General features: G+C 39.4%; 1 protein-coding gene across 1 annotated transcript in view; it reads right to left on the bottom strand.

The window, feature by feature from the left end:
- The window catches only part of TMEM170B (transmembrane protein 170B), a 38,658-nt gene that overhangs the window by 9,573 nt on the left and 5,915 nt on the right, over window positions 1-23,170 (bottom strand). Inside the window, exon 2 of the mRNA XM_020889883.2 lies at window positions 10,503-10,673. Within this exon, the coding sequence (XP_020745542.1) occupies window positions 10,503-10,673 (171 nt within the window). The remainder of the gene's footprint in view (window positions 1-10,502; window positions 10,674-23,170) is intronic.

Here is a 23,170-nt window from a genome sequence, read left to right as displayed (position 1 = left end):
AATTACATAAATATTAAATAAAATTCCTAGGAGCACCAACATTTATTCAATCAAGTAGAAAACTTCAGTAGTATAAATGGTCATATCCTTGAATTTTAATTTTTTGGGGCTGCAGAACGCAGCATGCAGGAATTCAGTTCCCCAACCAGGGATCAAACTCAAACCCCCTGCAATGGAAATGGGGAGTCTTAACCACTGGACCACCAGGGAAGCCCTATCCTCAAATTTTAGAACTGGATAACAACCTGAAAAAAATTTAAATATCTTAGGCTTCTTTGTTATCAGAAAATATGTTAAAATAAACCTGAGAAATATTGTTTTTACTTTGGATTTTCCCTAGATTTCCATGACTATCTTCAATTTTATTTATTTATCTTCAATTTTAAAAACCACAATTTGTTCTCCATTTCTCCAGCGCTAAATTCCCCTGGTGGCTCAGACAGTAAAGAATCGGCCTGCAATGCAAGAGACCTGGGTTCTATCCCTGGGTTGGGAAAATCCCCTGGAGGGCGGCATGGTAACCCATTCCAGTATTCTTGCCTGGAGAAGCCCCACAGACAGAGGATCCTGGCGGGCTATAGTCCAAGGGGTCACAAAGAGACTGAGTAACTAAAAAGAAAAAAATTTCAAAAATGATCCAAGAGGTGAAAAACATAAACTCAGGCTGCCTGCAAAGTACCAAATATGTTAATTCCAACAACTCATGCTTATATAAGGTTAAGAACATGGATTCTAGAGTTAGACTTGTGGGTTAAAATCCGAGCTCACTTATTAGTAGCTATGTGACAATGAGCAATCACCTAACCTCTCTGTGCCTTAATGTAAAATGGGTGGGTTTGAAGATCAAGAGAGAATATTTGGAAAGTATTTAGAACAGTGTCTGGTCCTACTATGTACTCCAACTTTTGATTAGTAGTTGTCTCAGTAGTACATGATAAACAAATCTCCAATCAGTGATTCATCATTCAATAAGTTCAGTTCAGTTGCACAATCCTGTCCCAGACTCTTTGTGAACCCATGAACCGCAACATGCCAGGCCTCCATGTCCATCAGCAACTCCCAGAGCTTACTCAAACTCATGTCCATCAAATCAGTGATGCCATCCAACCATCTCATTCTCTATCGTCCCCTTCTCCTCCCACCTTCAATCTTTCCCAGCAACAGGGTCTTTTCCAATGAGTCAGTTCTTTACATCAGGTGGCCAAAGTATTGGAGTTTCAGCTTCAGCATTAGTCCTTCCAATGAATATTCAGGACTGATTTCCTTTAGGATGGACTGGCAGGATCTCCTTGCAGTTGAAGGGACTCTCAAGAGTCTTCTTCACCACCACAGTTCAAAAGCATGAATTCTTCAGCGCTCAGCTTTCTTTATAGTCCAACTCTCACATCCATACATGAATACTGGAAAAACTATAGCTTTGACTAGACGGACTTTGTTGGCAAAGTAATGTCTCTGCTTTTTAATATGCTGTCTAGATTGGGTCATAGCTTTTCTTCCAAGGAGCAAGCATCATTTAATTTCATGGCTGTAGTCACCATCTGCAGTGATTTTGGAGCCCAAAAATACAGTCTCTCACTGTTTCATTGTTTCCCCATCTATTTGCCAAGAAGTGATGGGACCAGATGCCATGATCTTAGTTTTCTGAATATTGAGTTTTAAGCCAACATTTTCACTCTCCTCTTTCATTTTCATCAAGAGGCTCTTTAGTTCTTCTTTGCCTTCTGCCATAAGGGTGGTGTCATCTGCATATCTGAGGTTATTGCTATTTCTTCCAGCAATCTTGATCCCAGCTTGTGCTTAATCCAGCTTGGCATTTCACATGATGTATTCTGCCTATAAGTTAAATAAGCAGGGTGACAATATACACCCTTGATGTACTCCTTCCCCTATTTGGAACCAGTCTGTTGTTCCACATCCAGTTCTAACTATTGCTTCCTGACCTGCATCCAGATTTCTCAAGAGGCAGGTCAGGTGGTCTGATACTCCCATCTCTTTAAGAATTTTCCACAGTTCGTTGTGATCCACACAGTCAAAGGCTTTGGCATAATCAATAAAGCATAAATAGATGTTTTTCTAGAACTCTCTTGCTTTTTTGATGATCCAGGGGATGTTGGCAATTTGATCTCTGGTTCCTCTGCTGTTTCTAAATCCAACTTGAACATCCGGAAGTTCATGGTTCATGTACTGTTGAAGTCTGGCTTGGAGAATTTTGAGCATTACTTTGCTAGCATGTGAGATGAATGCTGTATGGAACAATTGATAGCCATTTGAAAGCAATAAATTTAGGTCCCTATTTCACACCACTCGCCAAAGTAAATTTCAGATGGATTAAAAAACTAGATATTAAAAACAAACAAATAAATAACATGAACCCTTGGAAGATCGTACTGTTCAAGGAAAAGCTTACACAACCATAAATAATCCACTTTTCTTTATACTCTTTCAAGAAACAGAAGGCAAGATCTTCAAGCCTATGATGCTAAGGGTAGAAAATCCAGTGTAAAACTCCCATTTCCAAAATCAAGGGAGACACTGTAGTGTTATACAGAAAATAAAATGAACTACCATCTTCCTCCCTGTGGATAATCAGGAACCAATGTGTAAGTCATAGCTTCACTCTAAAAGAAACACTTCACAGTAGTTCCCACTACACCATATCATTGCACAACCCGGAAGCCCTAGCCAGAGAAGACTGTTCCAGGGGAACTCTTCAGCAAAAAGATTGGAAAGAAGACAATTCTGTGTGCCTATTAAATGATTCTGGAAACACTGCTATTAAATACTGAGCAGATAGGAAGCAGTATTTATAAAATATATGTAGATTATAAAATTAAAACCAACAGATGCCCAAGTAGTACCATCATCCAAATGTACCCAGGAACATTCCTGTTTTCTGTGATGTCTCCATGGACTCCCCTGTCACACCCCATTCCCTCCCAAGGTCAGTTTCCATCATCCCTTTGCTGTTCTTTGGCATTACCACCTACCTATATCCTCAGATAGCTATTACTTAATTTTTTAAATAAGCGAATTTTATATAAATTGATACTGTAAGTATTTTGGAATATTTGGCTGTTTGTGGCTCAGATGGTAAAGAATCCAGCTGCAATGTGGGAGACCTAGGTTCAGTCCCTGGATTGGGAAGATCCCCTGGAGGAGGGCATGGCAACTCACTCCAGTATTCTTCCTGGAGAATCCCATGGACAGAGCCTATAGCCTGGTGGGCTACAGTCCATAGGGTAGCAAAGAATTGGACACAACTGAGCGACTAAGCACAGCATATATGTCAGGAAATTATCTAGGCTGTTATATAATATGGGTCTGTAATTCATACATTTCCACTGTTGTACAGAATTCTAAGTATGGATATACCACAACGTATTTGTCCATTCTAATGTGGACGACACTGTTTCTAATCCTTAACAATGACAAACCCTGCTTCTGTGAACATCCTTGTAACATGACCTCCAGCACACATACTAAATCAAGTTTCCCTACGTGTGGGTATGCCTGTTACAGCATTTTCAACTTTACTAGGTAATGCCAACTTGTTTCCAAAGTATTTGTACCAATTTCAGTACCAATATTCCAGTTACTCCACATCCTCAGGAGTAGCTGATATCTTTAAAAACACTTTTTTTTGGTCAATCTGGATAAAAGATGTTATCTCTGCAATTAATTTGTGTTCCCCTGATATTTAATGTCACGGAGCTTTTCCTCACATGTCACTCAAATTTGGCCATTAGGGTTTCTACTTTTACGAAATGCTTGGCAAATCTTTTGTGCATTTTTCTACTGGCCTGTCACTTTCTTATTTGATTCATAGGGTTTTTAAAAACGTGGTTTGGATACTCATCTATTAACATTTATATAAGCTAACAAATGTCTTACCCCAGCTTGTGCTTTAGTTTTCACTCTCGTTAAGGTATATTTTGCTGAACAATAGCCAACTGAAAAAGTACAAATACTGTGATCTTATTTTCTTGCTGAAATGTATGCAAGAATGAAGAGGGTAGAAGTGTAATAGGGTGCGTGAAATAAATGAAACATGTTTGGAATGGCCACTGTGAACAATGGCAGAAGGTATCAGCTAGAAATAAGATCCCCAAAGTATTAAGGAGCTAGAGAAGACTGGCATAGCAAAGATGAAGTGGAGAAAACAATTCTGCTGAATTTTTTAAACAGTTTAAAAAAATCAAAAGAAAAAAAATTTTCATGATACATGAAAATTATATGAAATTCAAATTTTAACATCCATAAACAAAGTTTCATTGGCATATAGCCACAGTCATTTCTGATACTGAACTATCTCTGCATTTATTCTGATAATATTCTTTTTTTTCCCAAACTTTAAATTTCTTGTTTTGCATTGATTGGAGTATAGAAGACTGTGGGCATTTCAGGTGAACAGTGAAGGTACTGAGCAATACATATACATGCATCCATTCTTCCCCAAACTCCCCTCTCATCCACGCTGGCACATAACATTGAGTAGAGATCCATGTGCTGTACAGTAGGTCCTGGTTGGTAGGATAATATTCTTGAAGCAACTGAATCTATATTTTTCCATTCTTCTGTAGTCTGCATTTGTTTAGTAAAAAGATCACACTGATTCAGCAAACATGCTGTGCACAGCTTTTAACCTTTCCATTTTCTGCAATAATCTGGATAAATAGGAACTGTTCCCAGAAAATCTGGTAGAACTCATCTGTAAACCTCATTTGAGCCTGGACTTCTTTCAAGGAGGTTGGGTCTTCAATATTTCAACTGTGTAACAATATTTATTGTATTACTCATATTTTCTATTTCTTCTTATGCCAATTTTGACAATTTATATTTAGGAATATATAGCTGTTTATAAAACTGCTATTTTTATAATTCTTTATTCTACGTTTATTGTCAAGCCTGTAGTTATTTCTTCTATTTTATCCCATATTTTATTTCTCTGTCTTAACTATTTTAGAGCTAAGGCAGCAATATATTCACCTTATTATCTCTCTAGAAAATTAGTTTTTTGCTTTGTTATTAATCTTTCATAAACTTTACTTAAAAGACAGCAATTCTTTATACTAATAAAACTAAACAACATAATTTAAAAAGATACCATGTACAACAACGGTAACGTAATAAGGGTTTAGGAATTAACTTCATCAAAATGTATAACTGTTCCATTGGGGGAAAAAAAGAAAAAACTTTTGAACTCTAACAAAAGAAGCAGAAAATGATCTGAACAAATGGAGATACATTACATGTTTTGTGGTGGAATAATATGTCAACTCTTCCCAAATTAACCTCTGCTGCTGCTGCTGCTAAGTCACTTCAATCGTGTCCGACTCTGTGTCACCCCAGAGACATCAGCCCCCCAGGCTCCCCTGTCCCTGGGATTCTCCAAGCAAGAACACTGGAGTGGGTTGCCATTTCCTTCTCCAATGAGTGAAAGTGAAAAGTGAAAGTGAAGTCGCTCAGTCATGTCCAACTCTTCGCAACCCCATGGACCTTGGTCTACCAGGTTCCTCCATCTATGGGATTTTCCAGGCAAGAGTACTGGAGCGGGATAAATTAACCTCTACCTTGTATTAAATCCCCACGAAAATCACAGTTATACTTTTGAGGAACTCAGTAGCCATATTCTAAAATTTATGTGAAAGAATAAAGGTCCACGAATAGTTATGTGAACTTTGAGAAAGAAAAAAAATGAGGGACCAGCTCTACCAGATTTTAAGAAATAGTACAAAAACAGGAGAGACAAAAAATGAGGTCTTGCTGAAACAGCTATAGACTAAAAAAATCAGAACAGAGTTCAGAGACAGATCCATGTACCTTGAGAACATAGTATACAAAAAAAGATGAATTAATGGATGGATTTTTTTTAGGGTGTGGTAAAAATTGACTTACTATGTGGAAGGAAAAAAAAAAACACCTGAAATCCTACCTAGTTCCAAAAATGAAGACAGACTCTAAACCGGAAGGCAGATTATGACCTGAACATCCAACATCTGCCTTTGCAAGTAAAGTTTCGTTGGAAGAAGCCGCGCCCATTCATTCACCAGTGTCTATGGCTGCTTTTAGTCCTAATGGCAGAGCTGGGGAGTTGTAACAGAGACCGCCTAGCCTGCAATGCTTAAAGTAAGTTATTATCTGGCCTTTCAAGAAAATGTTTGCTCAGTCCTGCTCTAGATAAAGACTTGACTACAAAGGTGAAACTATAAAATTCACAAAAAAGAATTTTTTGACCTTAGTGCGGGGGAGAATGTAAATAAAATTATAAATTATAAACCACAGGTAAAAAACTCTTTAGGCTGGTTACACGGAATAAGTATTTCTGCTCAATGAACAATATCATGGATGAAGGTACTGCTAAAAGACAGAGAAGTTATTTGAGAAGTACAAAACCAACAAGACTCCAATACATCTAAGGAACATCTATCATTTAATAAGGAACAAGGACCCCAAAAGAAAAGCACAGAATTAAAAGTAGCAATTTGCAGGGGAAAAAAACTAAATATATAGTAAGAATAGGAAGAGATGTTCAAATACATTAGTAATCAGAGAAATGCAAATCAAACCAACAAAGAGATGTCACTTTAGCCCTCAGACTTGCTAAAATTAGACAGCAATACAATGTCAAGCAATGGTATTATATAGAAACCCATTTCCTCCCAATTCTGATATTAACTATCAGTACTAATTAAAATGAAAATTCACCCTATCCAAGAAATAAAAATCTAAGAGGTAGTAAAATATAGTTATGTATCTATATTCAGCCAGTCATCATTTTGCTGAACTGAATATATAGCTGTGACTACCAGTGCTGACAAAATGCATTTAAGAAAACAAATGCAGGTAAATATTCACATTGGATAGTTTTCTTAATTCAAGTGTTTGCAGGCCAGAAAATTAGCCGGAAGAAATTGGTATGTTTTACTGTTAACCTGGATACAAGTTTTCACTTGAAATTGTGTCAGACATATTTGTGACAGTCACTCAGTCATGTCCGACTCTTTGTGACCCCATGGACTGTAGCCCTCGGGCTCTTCTGTCCATGGAATTCTCCAGGCAAAAATACTGGAGTGGGCTGCCATTCCCTTCTCCAGGGGCTCTTCCCAACCCAGGGATCAAATCCAAGTCTCCTGCACTCCAGGCAAATTCTTTACAGTTTGAACCACCAAGGAAGCCCAGACACATTTGTAAGGAATTTTAAATATAACACTGCAGTTTCTAAAATCATTATTTTATTCTTGACTGAGTTGAAAGCAACATATACACCCATCATTAGAGATAAATGGAAGTAGAATAATGTTCTCTTTAAGCTTTCACAATGATCTACACCAATAAACGCACGTGTAACACACACACTATTTTTGGCTTCTGAACAAGCTGTGCCTTCTGCTCACGGTTCCACGGTTACAGCAGCGGCCACAGCAAAGCCATGAGCCATCCCTTTTCAGGCCTCCTTGTACGTCTTCACAGCGAGCAACGACTAATCTGGATTCTCCCCTTTGTGATAGTCTTACAGCAACTCTTTTCCATCTCACAGCCACAGGCTAGTTCAGATCCAGCCTCAAATTCAGACCAAAAATTAAAGCCTGAACTCTTCTATCTCCCTTCCCCGCTTCTTCCCTCCCCCACTTTCTTCTTCCTGTCCTCGGTGCTTCCTCCCTCACTACATCCATCTATCCAACCAGTATTTCCTGAGGATCTGTTACATTCCAGGTGCTGTTTTATTGCTGGAGATTCAGCAGTGATGAAGACAGGCAAGGTCCCTGCTCTCTCAGAGTTTCCTATTGGTTCTTCCTTCACATATATTTATTCTACACTCAGCCACAAAACAAATTTTCCTAGTCAACTGCTCTGCCCCTTGCCAATCCCTTTCTAAAATATCTACTTGCTTTCCGTGGCCTGCAGAATAAAGTCCAAACTCTGGCTGACCTTCCAAGATCGTTGAGGATCTGGCTTGTCCTAGCTGCATTTCCTGTTACTCCACTCCGTTCCCCTGGTGCTGTAGCTAAACCTGATTGCTTGTTTTAAACACTATGGCAAAGGGCATGAAGTAGCACATGAGAAAGTTACAGGTGAATACAGCAACAACAACAACAAAAACCCTAACACAAGATGACACACAAGAATAGTAAATGAAGAAAGGAAGAGAAAATAGACTGCTCACTGCTTCCCACAACTTAGGGCTATCTTATTTGTGCCCAGGACAGACCCAGAGCCCCGGGGACAGGGCTCTGTCTTCAGGCAAGGCATGCTGATCACCCCGGGGAAAGGTGACTGTGGGCACAAGAGGAGGGAGGCCATAGAGCTATGGCAGAAACAGATTTCCTCTCATCTCTGAGCTAAGGAGGGTCTTGCACACACCCAGTGGTGGCAGACAGCTGCCCTGGCCTCGTGGAAGCAAGCCAAGTGACCAGCAACAGAAGCGCTACTGTTTCCTGGCGGTGATGAGACCACAGCAGCAGACAGGAGCACCCAGTGTCGAGCAGAACCACGTGAAGGAAGTGGCTGAGGCCCCTCCAGGCTCAACAGGACACATCAAAGTCCTGGCTTACCTAGCACAGCAGAACCTAAGGCTGGAGCTGGGGCCTCAATGCTGCGGTAAGAGGTGAAGGTCAGAGGGCATGAACCTGGGGCCTGCAGGACACACATACGAGGCAGTGCAGTAGAAAACCTGCAGATGACTGGAGGACACCGTAAAGTGGCTAATAATCTCCAGTAGGCCAGGGGAGATGTATATCATAACAACTTGTGTTTAAGAAGGAAGTGCACGATTATAGTCAGTTAATCTATGACAAAGGAGGCAAAAATATAAAATGGAGAAGAGACAGTCTCTTCAATAAGTGGTTCTGGGAAAACTGAGAAGCTACATCTAAAAGAATGAAATTAGAACCTTCTCTAATATCACAAACAAAAATAAACTAAAAATGGATTGAAGACCTAAATGTAACACTGGATACTATAAAATGCCTAGAGGAAAACATAGGCAGGACATTCTTTAAAATAAATTGCAGCAATCTTTTTTTCAATCCATCTCCCAGAGAAATGGAAGCAAAAGCAAAAAATAAACAAATGGCACCTAATTAAACTTAAAAGCCTTTTGCATAGCAAAGGAAACATAAACAAAATGAAAAAGACAACCTATGGACCAGGAGAAAATATTTGCTAACGATGGGACCAATATTTGCTAACGATTTCCAAAATATACAAGCTGCTCATAAAGCTCAATATTAAAAAAAACAAAAAACAAAAAACCAACAACCCTATCAATAAATGGGCAAAAGACCTAAATGGATATTTTTCCAAAGATGACATACAGATGGCCAACAGGCACATGAAAAGATGCTCAACATCACTAATTATTAGAGAAATGCAAATCAAAACTACAATAAGATATCACTTCACACCAGTTAGAATGGTCATCATTACAAAGCCTATAAATAATAAATGCTCGAGAGAGTGTGGAGAAAAAGGAACCCTCCTACACTGTTGGGAATATAAACCGGGACAGCTACCTTGGAGAACAGTACAGAGGTTCTTTACCAACTAAAAATACAGTTACTCTGTGTGTGTGTGTGTGTGTGTGTGTGTTAACTGCTCAGCAGTGTCTGACTCTCTGCAACGCTGTGGACTGTAGCTGCCAGGCTCCTCTGTCCACGGGATTCTCCAGGCAAGAGTACTAGAGTGGATTGCCATTCCCTTCCCCAGGGGATCTTCCTAACCCAGGAATAGAACCCAGGTCTCCCACATTGCAGACAGATTCTTAACCATCTGAGCCCCCAGGGAGGCCCCACATGATTCAGCAATTCTACTCCTGGTTATATAACTGGAGAAAATTCTAATTAAAAAAAGATGCATGTACCCCCATGTTCATCACAGCACTATTTAAAATAGCCAAGACATGGAAGCAACCTAAATGTCCATTGATAGATGAATGGATAAAGATATGGTATACATACACAGTGGAATATTATTCAGCAATTAAAAAAGAATGAAATAATGCCATTTGCAGTAACATGGATGGAACTAGAGATCAATGTACTAAGTGAAGTCAAACAGAAAAAGACAAATATCATACATCATCACTTGGATGTGGATAAAATATGATACAAATAAACTTTATTTACAAAACAGAAACAGACTCACAGACACAGAAAGCAAAGTGATGTTCACCAAAGTGGAAAGCAGGGGGAGAGGGAAACCTGGAATTAACAGATACAAACTACTATAGAAAAAATAGGTAACAAGGACTATTGTGTAGGACTAGGAACTACATTTAATATCTTCTAATAACCTATAAAAAAAATCCCATGGACAAAAGAGCCTGGCAGGCTACAGCTCATAGGGTCGCCAAGAGTTGGACGTGACTGTGCAACCACAGCGCGCACAGACACACACACACACACACACACACACACACACTATAATGAAACCTATAAGCCTGGGCTTTTGCCCCAGACTGTATGTGCATATAAAATGACATTCTTCAAACAGCATCCACTTACTAGTGATCATCGCTCCAGTCACGGAAGCCAGAAATCCGATGCTGACGGCGATGACGGAGATGACTCTCCCTTGCCGATGCCTCTGCAGCATCACGAACATCAGCACTCCGGCAGCACCATGGACGAACAGAGAGGAGAAGAGGGCCCAGAGGAAGATCCAGTACCACATCTCTGAAAGGGAAAGCAAGGCGTTGAAAACTGTGCTGGAAAACGTCTTGGAAAAATCCAGTGTAACAAAGTGTGAGCACCCATGATCTGGATGAAGGTTAAAAAAGATCACAGATACAAATGTGCCCAGTACAATACCTGATACATAGTAGTACTAAATAAGTTTTAACAATTATCATCATTACTACAGCTTGATGAGGAAATCAAGCCCTCCATGACTTCACCAGGTCAAAGCCACACTCCAATTTCCTCTAAATGTCCCCATCACACAGCTATGCTCTATTATTCTCTCTGATACAATCTCTTGTTTGCAAATCTCCTGGAATAAATTATATAAGTTAATTAACTGCTGTCTGATATATACTTTTCTACACTAAGTGTCCAGACCTTAAAAAAAAAAAAAAACTACCGCTTAATTCAAATAATTCCAGAAGTGAGTCAATGATTTTTGTCTTTTACGATTTTAAGAATCTCAGGTCCTTTCCCTCTTGGCTCTCGACTTTGTATACTAAAGAACCAGTCAGAATTTTTTAAGTTCTTTGTCTCAGGTAATATACTAGTCCTCACCCAGAACTCATCAATGTAGTCTCAGCTTCTTTCACTGAAGTCTCGGCTACAGACACCCGATGGGCATGCCCTTCGGTCTCTCTCGAGCACCCACTCCCTTTCTTTCTGGCCACCTGCCCCACCCCCCACATCAGTGCACGTGGTTCGTGCAGAGGCTGCCTGTCCTCGCGCTGACTCCATCCCCCTGACCGTGTCTGTGGGGAGGAACATCTGCACAGACCACTGGTACAAACTGGGTCCATCAGCCCCTTCCCCTGGGGACTCTGAACTGGGACCAAAACCGAGCACCTCGGTCTTTGGATGGCTGAGCCTGAAGGGCTCAGGCTTTGTGAACAGTCATTTCATCATCATGTGATGAAATCCATGATAACAGGATGAAAGATAAACAGAAGCATCAAAGGCAAGGAACAACCAAATTCCTTATTTCAGTGCTACATACAGCCCGGCCATGTTAATACCCTTAGATTCAACATGATAAAATCGCCTTGTAATGAAATCCTTTTTAATTGGCCCATGTAAAGTTTCTGTTATTTATAGCTGAAAGAACTGACTCCAAAATATTTAGATGTCACCTTGAGGATCAGCCTTGGTAGCAAACATTCTGTCGTGCAAAATATCTCATCTGCTATGTGCTATTTGTTCACTATCTATCAAGTGAAAAAGAAGGGCAGTAAAATAGTCATGAATAAAGAGAACAAAAATGGATTAATTAAAACTTATTTACTCAAACATCACTGGAGTACAGATATACACTGCTGATGGGAATGTAAAACAGGGCATCAGTTATGGAAAACAGTGTGGTAGTTCCTCCAAAATTAAAAAAAAATGACCATTTGATCCAGTAATTCCCCTTCTGGGTATACATGCAAAAGAATTAAAGCAGGATCATGAAGAGAGAGCTACACAGCCATGTTTACAATAACATTATTCTCCACTGCCAAAAGGTGGAAGCAACTCAAGTGTTCATCGATGTGAATTAATAAACAATAAGGTTTATATATACAATGGAATATTACCCATTGGGAGAAAATTCCTCACATGCTACAGCACGTATAAATCTTCTGGACATTATGCTAAGTAAAATAAACCAGTCACAGAAGGACAAATACTGGTAAAATCCACTTTTATGAGGTATCTAAAGTAGTCAAGTCAACAGAAACAGAAAATAGGGTGGTGGGTGTCAGGGATTTGGGGGAGAGGAAATGGGGGACTTCTTGTCTTAAAATGGGTACAAACACAGGGGATCTTTGCAGCCATGAAGCTGTTCTGTATTTGACTGTGGTGGTATACACATATACAAGTGATAAAACTGTAAAGAACTAAATAGAAACACACACGAGTGCAGGGGTACAAGTAACACCTGTGAAATCTGAAAAAGGTTGGTGGATTGTATCAAGGTCAACATCCTTGTTTTGGTATTATACAGTGGTTTTTCCAAGATGTTCCTGTTGGGTAACTGGGGTATAGCTCAGTTGGTAAAGAATCTGCATGTAACGCAGGTGACCCCAGTTCAATTTCTGGGTTGGGAAGATTCACTGGAGAAGAGACAAGCTACTCACTCCAGTATTCTTGGGCTTCCCCTGTGACTCAGCTGGTAAAGAATCCGCCTGCAATGCGGGAGGCCTGGACTTGATCCCTGGGTTGGGAAGATTCCCTGGAGAAGGGAATGGCTACCCACTCTAGTATTCTGGCCTGGAGAATTCCATGGACTGTATAGTCCACAGGGTCGCAAACAGTCTGACTCGACTGAGCAACTTTCACTTTTCAACTGGGGTAAAGGGCACTTGGGTTCTCTCTGTATTACTTCTCACAACTACATGGGAATCTACAATTATCTGAAAATTAAAGGTTTAATTTTTAGAAGGGAGGCCATATAGAAAACAGATTTTAAAAAAAATCAGTTTCACCCTGCCAAATTCTTAAGAATTGACACTTAGAATGGACTGATAATTTCAAGGAAGAGAAATCTGATAAATCTCTGTGTTAAAGTACCACACATGCTTCTATATGGCAGAAGAGAGAGACGCTCATGATTAAGGAAAAACAGACAAAGCTTGCCTTTCAGAGGATTCTCTCACAGCTTTCAGGGAAACAATGCTTTCATGCTGTCACTCCCAAACAAATAGCTTCAATTTATAATAAATGCATTAAAGATAAAAACACTTAACTTGCCCAGATGATATTTGTATTTTAAGATATAACTTTTCAGAGTGAATCTAACAAAGTGAGAATATAAGAGAACAAAAATAGGGGGTGGGGAGATTTTCATCAAGCGAGCTTTGAGATGAGGAAAGGCTCTGTAGCAGGCGCCTGCTCTTAATAAGAGGAGTCGGGCATCAGTCCTTTGCCTTGGTCCCCAAGCCCGCTTCTTACGAGCCAACCCCCAAAGGCAATTTTATTCGTTGTCCTTGTCATGAAGGTGGGGTGAAAAATTTCTCAACTATATGTAACACTATGAACAGGAATTATTTGACATTATTAAGTAATGTTGTCTGCCTACTGACTAAATAGCTATTGACCTCAACAATAAATTTACTCAGTAATTAGGAAAAGTAAATTTTTAAGTCTAATGTCTTATAAAATCCCCAGATATCAAAGAATGATATAACCAAAAGGCAGAATCTCAAACAGTCCTGTAAAGATCAGTCCAGGATTATCCCTCAAGCAGACTGAGCACAAACTACCCAAACTCAAATTTCTTTCTTTCTTTTTTTTAAATCATACTCTTTATCACAGAAAAAAAAAACTGACTGCTGCTCAGGATATCTACAATTAATTTAGGTTGCATGTTGTTACTACTATTTTAAATTACCTGATCCATACCAACCACCCCGTCAGTGAACAGAGAGGGCCTCTGAAGACCTGGAGCTACTCCAGATAAACAAGTCTGTCTAAGGCCTGACTCACTTCTGCAAATGCAGGACACCTGGAGAACTAACTGCAGGCCTCTAAGAGTAAAGACAGATGCCCCAGAGCCCCAGAGCAGGAAGAGGTGCTGAGACCAGGAGACCACCTTTTCTCAACCGGTGTGCCCTGCACAACTCACAGGAGCAACCCAGAGGCCCCGTCTGCCCTTCCCAATCATACCCCGGCCTAACCTGCGCTCCAGCAACTGAGCAACCAGGAAAGCAGGAAGCCAGAGGGAGGCTTCCGCTGGTGCTCAACAAAACCCAAAACAAAAGGTTAAACAACACTCTCTCCAAAACAGAAGTATGCCACCCACTCAATCACTGCCCTGATAAAGGCAATGAAAACAGAGTCTCCCGTCTAGAGATAGTTTTAGTTGCTCTGTGGGTAATTCTTGTGAGCAGCCTGGGTTGAGAAGCATTGGCCTCACACAGCATCTTCTCCTTTGATGAATTCTAGAATGAAAAACTGCTTCTAAAAGACAGTGTATCTGCAGTAAAACAGTGTGTGTGTGTGTGTGTGTGTTTACCTTCAGCGGGATCAGAGGCAGGGGAGCTGTGATCAGTTCCAGTGTGTGTATGTGTGTTAGTTCTTGTCATGTGTGTTTATCCTTGCCGTGTGTGTGTGTGTGTGTGTGTTTACCTTCAGCAGGATCAGAGGCAGGGGAGCTGTGAGCTGTCCCAGTGTGTGTGTGTGTGTGTGTGTGTGTGTGTGTGTGTGTTTACCTTCAGCAGGATCAGAGGCAGGGGAGCTGTGAGCTGTCCCAGTGTGTGTGTGTGTGTGTGTGTGTGTGTGTGTGTGTGTGTGTTTACCTTCAGCAGGATCAGAGGCAGGGGAGCTGTGAGCTGTCCCAGTGTGTGTGTGTGTGTGTGTGTGTGTGTTTACCTTCAGCAGGATCAGAGGCAGGGGAGCTGTGAGCTGTCCCAGTGTGTGTGTGTGTGTGTGTGTGTGTGTGTGTGTGTGTGTGTGTGTGTGTGTGTGTGTGTGTGTGTGTGTGTGTGTTTACCTTCAGCAGGATCAGAGGCAGGGGAGCTGTGAGCTGTCCCAGTGTGTATGTGTGTGTTCGTTCTTGTCATGTGTGTTCGTTCTTGCTGTGTGTGTGTGTGTGTGTGTGTGTGTGTTTACCTTCAGCAGGATCAGAGGCAGGGGAGCTGTGAGCTGTCCCAGTGTGTATGTGTGCGTTCGTTCTTGCTATGTGTGTGTGTGTGTGTGTGTGTGTGTGTGTGTGTTTACCTTCAGCAGGATCAGAGGCAGGGGAGCTGTGAGCTGTCCCAGTGTGTATGTGTGTGTTCGTTCTTGTCATGTGTGTTCGTTCTTGCTGTGTGTGTGTGTGTGTGTGTGTGTGTGTGTTTACCTTCGGTGGGATCAGAGGCAGGGGAGCGGTGATGGGTTCCAGCCTCCAAGCAACACTAGAAACAGCCTCGCTCCCAGTCTGGATCTCTCATCAGCCCTGGTTGCCAAGTCACTAGAAATTATCTTCTGTGCTTTTGTTTTTAATCCTTGCACAAAATTATTTCTGGGAAATGAATTTCTCTAGAGTATATTTAACTAAGTAAAAACAATTCAAAGAATGGTACATATTGTATGACCCCATATTTGTTTAAAAATAAATACACCTAGAGAAATACAGAAAATAACGGCTATCTTCTAAAAATATGAGAGGATATGCGTGATATTATTTTGCTCTTCACTAGTTATGTTTTAGCAACCAGCCTGAGGTTCTGTTTGTTTTACTGCAGATACACTGTCTTTTAAAATAATTTTTCATTCTAGAATTCATCAAATAAGATGCTGTGTGAGGCCAATGCTTCTCAACCCAGGTTGCTCACAAGAATTACCCACAGAGCAACTAAAACTATCTCTAGATGGGGGACCTAAACAACTCTATTTTCATTGCCTTTATCAATCATAACATGCAATAAAGACAGAAATCACTGCTCTAGGCTAAGGTTACACATGAGGTACCTATAAAAAAAATCCCAAAGGCATAAAAACAACAAAACGTATCTCACTAGACAAACACTAAATATAATTTTTAATCCTCTATAGTGGATCTAACCCTTCTAACAAAATCATACTGAACACTTATATGTACTCAACACACTCCAGGCCTCGAGGTAACAATAATATCCCAGTAAGACTGAATCTGGGGGCTGCTCATAGTTTCTATCTTCTTAATAGAAATGGTCCTCACTGTATGTTTAATTAATCTGTGTTCAAACTGAGTTATCTCAAGCTTCCAGCAGATCTAAGGTGTGGCAATTGCCCCCCTTAAGTTTCTGACATGAGACCTCTCTGTCTTGGGGATGTGTCCCACATGGGTGGCTTATTAAATTTCAGGGAGATGATGCCTTTATAATCTGAGAAAATCACCTAGAGCAGGGATTGGCAGAGTATCATCCACGAGTCCTAGCTACCACCTGACTATGGGGCACATATACCCACAGGGGACATAGAACCAGAGGAAGAAATATCAAGAAAGATCCCAAGAGAATTTGTTACCACCTGAATTGTTAATAAAAAGGACTGAACCAGTGAACCGAATGATAAAACATATTGGAGACAGATGAGAGTGGGGGTGGAGAATGGTTCATGGTTCTCAGGCCTGGCTGGTTCTCAGGCCCAGCAACCTCTGGTTTGGCTACTGCCAAGAAATACGGAGAGAGGATGCTCCAGATTACAAAGTGGGCTGGGGCCAGAATGGCTTTTGTTGGGGAGGGGAGGCTGCTTATAGACCCCAAAGATGCAGACTTCATCCCAAACGCTGAGGGTAATAAGGAGCCAATGAAAGACTTTAAACAAGGAAGTGACACACAACCACATTTATCTTTTAAAACAAATTATCCTGGCAGATATGGGAAAGGGGGACTAGATGGAGATGAGAGAATTTCAAAATGTTTCAAGAATCCAAAGAGAAACTGAGGCCTGAACTTAGGCAGTGGCCAGAGGGTTGAAAAGAATGTGAAATATCTGGACTGGCTGACAGCCTGGATGATGGAGGAGAGGAGATGTGATGTCTGGCTTCCCCGATTCCTGCTACGGACCCAGCTGAAGACAGCACAGGCCATCAGGTATGGAAACATGGGAATTATATACGGTACATCTGCAGTATATTCAACTGTTGGTGAGCAGCAAACAGTGAAGAAGCTAAAGGCAAGAAAATGTCAAATAGAAAAATGTGAAGATCACCTATACATTTATATTATGGGACACACTTTTTAAAAAGAGTAAATCTCAAGTTTTTAGTATCTCTAATCTTCCTAACTATATGACTTGTCAAATTTTTAATCTATGATTACTAAAACAATTCTGTTATTAGATACAAGTTTGAATCAAATTTAGAATGCAGAAAACTATAAGGAATGTCATTGTCACCCTAACAATGAGAAAAAGATAAACTACAAAATCACAGTTTTTTAAGCCCACCAGTCAGGTGACCCTGCAAGATACCGAAAACATGAATTCCAAGAGGGACCCTCCAAGGAAAGGTCTCTTGGGGCAAAGCACAGGAACAACAAATGGGTACCACGTGAGTGGGAAAGAAGGTGAGCTGAAATTCCAACTGCAAGTTGGAGTCCAGCTGTGCAGTTAACCTGTCAGCCTGGAGTAAGCGACACAGGAGAGCACAGGGTCAGCTGCAAGCTCTTTTCCTCAGGTCTCTACCGAGCATTCCCTAGAAATGCAGGGTCTCACGCAGGAGACTGAAGAGAACTCGACACCAAGTAATGAGCAACAAGGCTGTGGGCGGGGGCAGGCAAGCGTGTGGGAAAATCTCTCCCAGGCAGGTTGCTGGCCTGCAGAGATGGCGGAGAGCTGGCAACACAGCACTAACCCTGATAACGACCCTGCAGCGCCGGCCGCACCCCGAGTTCAAGGTGCAACATCACCTGCTAGAGAATAGCCTAACCATTAGCAAGGAAGCTCAAACCCAGATTGCTCCTGAGCAAATTAAATGAACCTGAACCCTACCCGTCTAGCAGAGGAGGCTCATTTCCAGGCACAAATATTATGTGCCTTGGTCACTACTGTTATACATGCAAAGGCCTGAATTCAATAACAAGTATAAGACACTCTCAAAAACAAGAAAAACAATTCATCATCAAAAAATAAAGTGATCAGACTCAAATGAGCCAGATTCTAAAACAAGCAGACAGGGACTTTAACTATAACCAACATGTCAAAGACAGTCTTGGAAAAGGTAAACAACTCACATGAACAGATGAGGATTTTCAGCAGAGAGACAGAAAGTTCAAGAAAAAATCAAATGAAAATCCTCAAGAAAAAAAAAATCCTCAACAAAACAAAAACAAACAAAAACATGTGATATCAAAGATGAAGACTTCCTTTAAGGGGCTCACCAGTAAACTCGACATAGTTGAGCAAAGAATAGGTGAACTTATTACAGCAGCACTATTTACAAGCATCAAGACATGGAAGCAACCTAAGTTTCAATTCAGAGATAAATGGATAAAAAAAGATGAAGTATATATACACAATGGAATATTACTCACCCATAAAAAGAATGAATAATGTTAGAGATCATCATATTAAGGAAATTAAGTCAGACAGAGAAAGACAAATATCATATGATATTGCTTATATTTGGAATCTAAAAAAAATTATACCAATGAGCTTATTTACAAAACAGAAATAGACTCATAGACATAGAAAGCAAACTTATGGTTACCAAAAGGAAAGAGAGGGAGGGATAAATTAGGAGTCTGGGATTAAAATATATACACTACTCTATTTAAAACTGATAACCAACAAGGACCTACTATATAACACAGGGATGTACTCACTATCTTATAATACCTTATAAGGGAAAAGAATCTAAAACACAATGTGTCTATATATACATAACTGAATCCTTTTGCTGTAAACTGGAAACTAACACAACACTGTAAATCAACTATATTTCAATAAAAAATGTACAAAATAAACTATCAGTGAACATAAAGGTTGACCAACAGAAATTACTCAAATTGAAACACAATCAGAAAAAAGAATGAGGAAAAGAAGTAGTAGGAGGGAAAAGAGGAACCATACAAGAGCTATGCAACAATTCAAATGGTTTAACCTACATGTAATTGGAGACCCAGATGGAGAAGGAAGAGATCATGCAGAAGAAAAATATTTAAATAAATACTGGCTGAAAAGCCTAAAAATAATGAAAGATATCAAACCACAAATCTAACAATCCCAGAGAATCCCAAGCAAGATAAAGACCACCCAAAAGAAGTAAAGAACAATAAAGCAAAAATAGACCACGCATGCATCATACCTAGATACACCAGAGTAACATGACCTAAAACCAAAGATAAATGGAAATACTGAAGAATAAATAAGGGAAAAAAGAAAGAGAGGAAAGAGATGTATTACCGAGGGACAAAGATTCAAAAAGTACCGCAAGCTTCTCATCAGAAACCACCAAACCAGAAGACAAACTAGAGTAACATTTTAAAAGACTAAAAGGGAAAAAAAACTGCAAAGTCAGGACCTATATTCAAGAGAAATAGTTTTCAAAACTGAAGGTGAATGAACTTTTTTTCCAGAAAAAACAAAACTGGGAGAATTAACTGCCAGCAGATTTGTGCTACATAGCATATTATAAAGGAAGCTCTTCAGACAGCAGGGTAACATGAAATGAGAACCTAACTCTCCAGGAAGCAATCAGCAACAAAGAAAGACTCTCCAAGAAGCAATCAGCAACAAAGAAAGTTAAAATATATTGTTTCTTATTTTTAATCACTCTAGTATTTTAACCAGATTTAAAAATAAGCTGCTGCATTTGTTCACCTGAAGCCTCATTTAACACAGGAGAAGTTAAAGCTATGATAGATATTTAATAGCTGTCTGCTTCTACTTCTTAAAAAGGGGCAAACAGATTGGTTTAAAAATTTAATTGTGACACCTTCAAGAGCTACTTTAGTTTACTGCCTTTCTCAGAGCTTATCACAATATTGTTTATTACCCACTTAAATTACCCTTTTATCAACTAATTATATAATTTTAAACTGTAAATTGCAGTACTCATCATTGAATAGAAAAAAGAAAATTCTTAGAAAAACAAGTTTTTAATTTAAAACAAAATATCATTTGCTATTTAAAAAAATCAGTTTAAGGCTATTTAAAATAGTTCCAAAATAGCACTATTTTCCTAAAAGATGCCATTCAATTTGCTCTTTTCATAACTGACTAGTTACAAAGTTATAAATGTATAAGGATTAAATGTCAAAATCTGAGTCTATTATGAAATTAGAACAATATATAATAGTTTGCATTGTTATTATTTATACACCTTTAAGCATCTTAAATTATACATCCTACCAAAAAAAATTTCAGTAACACGTATTTGTTTGAATCAGTCACTGAACTAAAAAAAAATCTTTTCAGGGATTGATAAAATGTTTTACAACTTCATGATACAGTATTTCCAAGGGATATTTACACTGAAGACTGAAATAGGAACTCTTCACATTAATGAGCATAACTTATAATGAAACTCCCAATGTAACAAATTTCTAAAGTTAAATCTAAATAAGAGTCCAAATGAAGGGCAGCTCAGAAGATATTCATGAAGGCACAATGGGGAAAACAAATAATGCACAGGCCTGGTAAGAACACTCATACCTTTGATAGGATGACAGTAATCCCAAGGAAGCAGTTATGCCCCACTGAGGTTAAAAAACAAAACAAAAAGAGATAATCTCCAAACTGGAAGGGATCCTCAGACACTGAATCCAGAGTTTCCTAAATCAAGTTTTAAGAAAGCCCAATTCTAAAAACTAATTATTAAATGGTGTTCAGAGCACAAAGACTTTTCTAGGTCTTAAACCTCACAAGTAAAGAATTTGCCTGCAATGAAGGAGATGTGGGTCTGACCCCTGGGTCGGGAAGATCCCCTGGAGAAGGAAATGAGCACCTACTCCGGTATTCTTGCCTGAGAAATCCCATGGACAGAGAGGAGCTTGGCGAGCTACAGTCCATGGGGTTGCAAAAGAGTCGGACAGGACTGAGCGACTAAAACAAAAACAAAGCTCACTCTACAAATGAGCACATTAAAGGTCTGAATCCCCACTTTAAAAAGAAAGCTTAATTTTAAAGATTAAAAAAACAAATTTATATGCAAATGGGTGTTTTCCTTAACTCATAATAAAATCTCTCAACTTTTTTCTTAACTCATTAATATTTTTAGATTATTTTTCCTTTAACATCAACATTAGAAGTGTTGTCATTGGATTGTCTTATAAATGAGGAAACACAGGCCTGGTTAAATATGTGGTTTTTCAAGTATAAGAGCAAATTAATAGCATTCAAGGATAAAATTCAATTTATTGACTCATAAACTCAAGTATCCTATCACTTCTTTAGACTATTCTAAAAGTCTAGACATACAAAAGTCTAGCAGGATCCAATTTATCCTAGTTGGGGGCAAGTTCTGATACCTGCACATTATGTATTTACATAAACATTGTTAATGCTTAGTTCTCCCATATATATAAACTTCAGATTAAATATAACTAAAGTGTTTAGGATTTTTTAAAAAAATACTATTTAATAAGAATTCTCCTCTGTTGCTAACAGCTCATACAAATAAAACATTTTTTTTTAAGATAAATTCTAATATTATCCTCTGGGCTTGCCTGGTGGCTCAGATGGTAAAGAATCCACCTGCAATGCAGGAGACCTGAGTTCAAACCCGGGGTTGGGAAGATCCCCTGGAGGAGGGCATCACAACCCACTCCAGTATTCTTGCCTGGAGAATCCCCTTGGAAAGAGGAGCCTGGTGGGCTACAGTCCATGGTGTCACAAAATGTTGGACACAACTGAGTGACTAAATACACAATATTATCCTCTAAAGTCAAAAGGCAGTCACTTTTTAAAAAACTGGGTTATAGCATCCTCCTGGAAATGAGTCACTTATGTTGAAATTTTAATACATCTTTAGCTATACTACACACTCCATATTTAGATTGCATTATATATCACAACACAGTTAGAAATTGATCACAAAAAAGCTTAAATTTTAAAAAGTTGGTGTTCCCAATCCTTAAGCTCTCAAAACTAAAATCACCGTAATAGCTAGTTAAAAATGTACCTTCCTAGACTCTGTTCTCAAGGGTCCTAATTCCACAGCTATAGACTGGGGCTGTGGACGGTACCCTTAACCAGCTCCATGTAACTATGACATGTAGCAAGATTTAGAAACCATGTTAGATTATAGTCATTCATGGAAGGGGACGGGACAGGGAGAGAAGTTTAAAATGAAAACTTACTAGCTACACTAATACCCAAGAGCAATATTATATTTTTAAATTTAATCAAAACCTGGTAGTATCCTGAACCATCCTAAAAGCAGGTAACAGCCTCTCCTCCATCTCCACCATCCCTTAAACACGTTCTTTCTCTACTCTCTACCTCTTCTGTTGTCTTCAAAGTGCCATTATTTGGTTCTCCCCAAACTCTACAAACCACTGGAGTACTATTAACCTGAAAGTTAGCTAGCATTTCTACACTATGATCTCCTTATGGACGACTTTTTGTTTATCAGTGTTTACCACTGAGACTGGCAAATCACTCAAGATCAAGAAATACCCAACAAGATTGACCCTTGAAAATGCCAGATGCTGCTTTTTAGTATAAATCCTCTATATACATTTAATGAAGCAATACATTATATGGCCACTTTGATTATAGGAAGTGAAATGCATGCAAGATGTTTTGCACAGGACCTGACATGTATAGTAGGTGTTCAGTAAACAGAGCCTCATTAGAATTATTCATCTGATTCTAAGGTAAGTTCAGTGTTCTGGATTCTCTGGGCTCTCCTCTTACATATGACCATTCTTAACACCAGTTTGCTACCCTGATTCCAATTCCTCTTCCCCATCTCTGCCTCTTTCTTCCTCTTTTGTTTAGGATTCCTTTCTAAATGAAAAATATCTCCAGCTATTTCAAGTCCTCTTTGTGAATTATCTTACCTTTCTGGTTATTCCTTCCCATCACTAAGCAAGAAAAGAGAA

The sequence above is a fragment of the Odocoileus virginianus genome, chromosome 27 (assembly GCF_023699985.2).
Source record: "Odocoileus virginianus isolate 20LAN1187 ecotype Illinois chromosome 27, Ovbor_1.2, whole genome shotgun sequence".
Taxonomy (NCBI): Eukaryota; Metazoa; Chordata; class Mammalia; order Artiodactyla; family Cervidae; genus Odocoileus; species Odocoileus virginianus.
Note: the sequence above shows the minus strand (reverse complement) of the source record. Positions and strands in the feature narration are given on the sequence as shown.